Below are 4,907 nucleotides of genomic sequence, written 5' to 3'. Positions count from 1 at the left end.
CCAAGCCTCGGACCTTCTTTTCTGACCCTTAGACCATGCCATTATGTGGTTCTCTTGAGTGCTCAAGTGGTCCACCAATGGTTTTTTGGTACTGTACCTTAGGTACTACCTTAATGGCTTTTAGGTACTACCTTAGTGGCCTTTAGGTACTACCTTAAGGGACTCTAGGTACTACCATAGCTAAACTTGAACTCAACCTCTCCCAAGCCTCGGGTCTTCCTTTGTGACCCTTAGACCATGCCATTATGTGGTTCTCTTGAGTGCTCAAGTGGTCCACCAATGGTTTTTTGGTACTGTATCGTTGGTACTACCTTAATGGTCTTTAGGTACTACCTTAGTGGCCTTTAGGTACTACCTTAAAGGACCCTAGGTACTACCATAGCTAAACTTGAACTCAACCTCTCCCAAGCCTCAGGTCTTCCTTTGTGACCCTTAAACCATGCCATTGTGTAGTTCTCTTGAGTGCTCAAGTGGTCCACCAATGCTTTTTAGGGACTGTACCTTAGTTACTACCTTAATGGCCTTTAGGTACTACCTTAGTGGCCTTTAGGTACTACCTTAGCTAAACTTGAACTCAACCTCTCCCAAGCCTCGAGCCTTCCTTTCTGACCCTTAGACCATGCCATTATGTGCTTCTCTTGAGTGCTCAAGTGTTCCACCAATAGTTTTTTGGTACTGTACCTTAGGTACTACCTTAATGGCCCTTAGGTGCTAAAATTTATTTAAACTTTTTTCCTATTATGACTGTTATTATCCTCGAATGTTGTACACATATGTGAAGTACATACGTTCATTATAAATTGCATTATAAATTTCTTGTTTCATTATCAAATATTAACCAACAGCATTTATGTCATCAGATGACGAACAATCAAACATACTATGTAGTGTTTGTCGGTCATAGACATGGAGTGTACGATTCATGGGCTGAATGTCAAAAGAATGTCCTACTTTATAAGGGGAGTGTTTACAAATCATATACTTCTAGAGAGGAAGTTGTTCGAGCTTGGGTGTTCGATGCACCAAGATGGAAGAGAAGTGATGAAAGTTTAGCAACTAGCAAACCAAAGTTTGAACTTCCAGTTGATGATCAACATTCCTTCCAAATTATTTCATATCCATATGTAATCACTTTTTTTGTTGGCTTCTTTGTAGCATGTGTTTTGCATATTGTTATATCTAGCTTAACATAGGTGCTAGAAAAGTGTTATGAATATCAATGTGTAGTACTGTATTTATTAGAACTCCCAAACAATGACCTCTGTGATTATTATTATCAGCTTTGGTAAACAGAAAATGCTCACTCAACGGTTGGTATGCCATGGGTGCCACAACCCAAATATATAGGAAGTATGGCATGGGTGCCCAAAGGTTGAGAGGGGCCTTTATATGGAACTTATACCTTATCCCATGTTTGATTAACAATGAGATACGATATAATATTGTACCTCCCATCATTTCTCATCTTCGTTTGAGAATAAAATAAAATAATAACTGAAATAACATATCTAGCTCATTCATTATCCTTTATAAAAAAGATTTAATGATATTGTTGAAAGCAATGAGATATACATATCTCATGGATTATAAATTATTTTCTCTAAAATTTTCTCTTTTATTGATTTATTTTTCACGTTGCCCCACTTAACAAAACAAAAAAGAAAACTTGTAAATGTAACTTTGTTTATTTATATTAATGAAGAAACAAAAATTACCTATTATATTTTTTCTAAATCCAAAAACTAAATCCCAAGATGAAGTATGTTTTATCACATCTATTTTTATTTCTTTGGTCATTCAAACACTAGCACAATAACAAACATGATATCTTCGATATTAGTATGTATTAAAAATAATATTCATAGATATCACCGACAAAAATAGTAGCAGATCAAAGCAAATATTTTCTTTTTGATCTATGGACCCCTTTTTCCCCACAATTCTGGATGAGTCAATTCTATTAGTCAAATTGGACATCTCCATGAAAATGAATCCCCTAGATAGAATCATTTCCTTCCTCTCTTACATTTCTGGTATCCATATTCAAAGCAACCCACAATATTGCTGGGACTAGGAGTCACTGAATGAGACAATGCTTCCCATCCAACCCCATAAAATCATTCAGTCAGTTTGGAAGAAGAAACCGTGGCTGCCAAGAAAATATAAACTACACACATAGGACGAAGAAGAAGAAGAATAGACAAAGACAATTTCTTGAATAACAACTTCCTAGAACCAATTTTTAGGCTTTGGTCTTTACAAACAATGGAATCACAGAATGGCCGGCCATATGAGGTTTCTAGGCTTAATTGTCACAAGCTGTAACTTGGCTATTAACTATGAAATATGGATCATATGATTTTACAAATAATTTTATCAACAAATAATATTACTTTCAACGCGACCTCTTCAAATATTACTTTGCCGTCTTTGGTGGCGATTTGAAAATTCTTTGGCAAAGGAGTACGCAACTGCAAGGATATGTTTAATTAGAAGAGAATAGGCAGGACTCTGTACTCAACCATGGGTGCTTGCAACACTCGTATGGAATCTCACAAACTTCTCTCCTTTCATCTCTTCATGATTTCCATTTTCTTCTTCCTAATATTCTTCCCTTCTGCAACTTCGTTGTCCTTCAACTTCTCCAGCTTTGGTTCAAATAACCATAATATATCCTTCGACGAAGCAGGAGACGCTGTATATTCTTCAGATGGATGCATCCAACTGACCAGAAATGAGAAGGACATGCAAGCGAATAATAGTTGGGGTCGAGCCATGTATAGCGAGCGATTGTATCTCTGGGATCAGACCTCCAGAAATCTAACTGATTTCACTAGCAATTTCTCCTTTGTCATCAATTCACAAGGCGACAGTCTGCATGCCGACGGACTTACGTTCTTCCTTAATGGTACCCAATTGCATACAGATACGTTGGGAGAAACTCTTGGTCTCGCCAAAGAAAAGAATGAGACAAACAAAAGTGCAGTTACTTTTATTGCAGTGGAGTTTGATACATTTACAAACGCAGCAAAGAGGGATCCAGAAGGTGAGCATATTGGTATTGATATTAACTCCATGATATCTGTTAAAACTGTGAACTGGTCCAGCAATATCGAGAAAGGAAAGCTAAATCATGTTTCCATCAGTTATACTTCTAGTTCACATAATCTCAGTGTTGTCCTAATTACTGAGGTTACGGACAGTACCAATAGTACGCAAAGCCTCTCTTACCAAGTTGATCTGAGGGAATACTTGCCGGAATACGTTACTATGGGCTTCTCAGGCTCAACAGGATCGTATTTCCAGATAAACAAAATTTGCTCATGGAATTTTAGTTCAACTTTGGAACCTCCCAGTTCTGTAGAACCTGGAGAGGGAAAGAAGACAGAACTTGCGGTGGGATTGAGTGTTTGTGCATTTGTTGTGGTGGGTGGGTTTGGATTGGCTTGGTTTTACTTCTGGAGGAAGAGGAATACTGGGAGAGATCAAGAAGACGGTGGTGACAGTGACCTGGCCATGGACGAAGATTTTGAGAAGGGTACTGGACCGAGGAAGTTTTCCTTTAATGAATTGGCTCTTGCGACCACTAACTTTTCAGAGGGAGAGAAGCTTGGAGAGGGAGGGTTTGGTGGGGTCTATAGAGGTTTCTTGCGAGAACTGAACTCTTATGTTGCAGTTAAGAGGGTAACAAGGAACTCCCAACAGGGGATGAAGGAGTACGCATCTGAAGTGAAGATCTTCTGTCGATTGAGGCACCGGAACTTGGTGCAGCTCATGGGCTGGTGCCATAAAAAAGGAGAGCTCCTATTGGTTTACGAGTTGTTGCCAAATGGAAGCTTGAGCACCTGTCTTTTTGAAGAAAAAACCTTGTTAACATGGGCTATGAGGTATAGAATTGCTCTAGGCTTGGCCTCTTCGCTTCTGTACCTACATGAAGAATGGGAGCAGTGTGTGGTACACAGGGACATCAAGTCCAGTAATGTGATGCTGGACTCAGATTTTAATGCTAAGCTTGGAGATTTTGGGCTAGCCAGGCTTGTTGATCATGGTAAAGGGTCACAAACCACTGTTTTAGCAGGGACCATGGGCTACATGGCTCCTGAATGTTTCATGACAGGCAAGGCTAGTAAGAACTCTGACGTGTACAGTTTTGGAATTGTTGCATTGGAAATTTGCTGTGGAAGAAGAGCCGTGGAAACAAAGGCCGAAGAAAATCAGATCAGATTGGTGGAGTGGGTTTGGGACCTCTATGGCGTAGGAAAACTTCTTGAAGCAGCTGATCCAAGACTGTCTGCAGATTATGATGATCAACAAATGGAACGATTGATGATTGTTGGTCTTTGGTGTGCTCACCCGGATTGCAATGCTCGTCCTTCAATGAGGGAAGCAATTAGTGTCCTTAATTCTGAAGCTTTATTGCCTATTCTTCCTATAAAAATGCCTGTGCCAATGTATTACGCTCCCCCAGCGCTGCAGACATCATATAGCACTAGCCTTTCTGAGAGAAACCACACCCAGTTTTCCAACTCCTCTAATGGCACCACGGACTCATCAAAGGTCTCAGAATCTTCTTCAACCTTGTCTCAATCCGCATCCCTATTCCACACACGCTAATTCGGCCGGAAATAGTCCTATGATTCAGGTTTGTTATTTCATTTGAATTTGTTTCATTTCATTGTTGTTCATGAGATTCATATTATTTGTCCTTGGATCATAGTAAACTCCGATTTCATATATATGGTGTTCTGGTCGATCAATTCTTTCTTCAGTTAATATTAATAATAGTCATTATATAGTAATCAAAGAAAATCATTTAGTAAATTTAGACTAAATCATAATCTAAAGCTATATTAGTATAAAAGAAAATCCCTTTTATGCAAAGAATAAATAAGAAGTTGAATAGGTTT

At 38.8% G+C, this 4,907-nt stretch overlaps 1 protein-coding gene across 1 annotated transcript; it reads left to right on the top strand.

The window, feature by feature from the left end:
- The first annotated feature begins 2,580 nt into the window (after positions 1 to 2,580).
- LOC117910924 (L-type lectin-domain containing receptor kinase IX.1-like) lies at positions 2,581 to 4,614 on the top strand. The gene has a single exon (XM_034825106.1). The coding sequence runs from the start codon at positions 2,581 to 2,583 to the stop codon at positions 4,612 to 4,614; it is 2,034 nt and encodes a 677-aa protein (XP_034680997.1).
- Positions 4,615 to 4,907: the final 293 nt, after the last annotated feature.

This window comes from Vitis riparia, chromosome 3 (genome assembly GCF_004353265.1).
Source record: "Vitis riparia cultivar Riparia Gloire de Montpellier isolate 1030 chromosome 3, EGFV_Vit.rip_1.0, whole genome shotgun sequence".
NCBI classification, from domain to species: domain Eukaryota; kingdom Viridiplantae; phylum Streptophyta; class Magnoliopsida; order Vitales; family Vitaceae; genus Vitis; species Vitis riparia.
The sequence above is the reverse complement of the archived record's forward strand: the minus strand, read 5'-3'. Positions and strand labels throughout refer to the sequence as shown.

What these genes read in the sequence shown, in the direction of transcription:
- LOC117910924 (XM_034825106.1), top strand. Translation starts at nt 2,581, where the DNA reads ATGATTTCCATTTTCTTCTTCCTAATATTCTTCCCTTCTGCAACTTCG.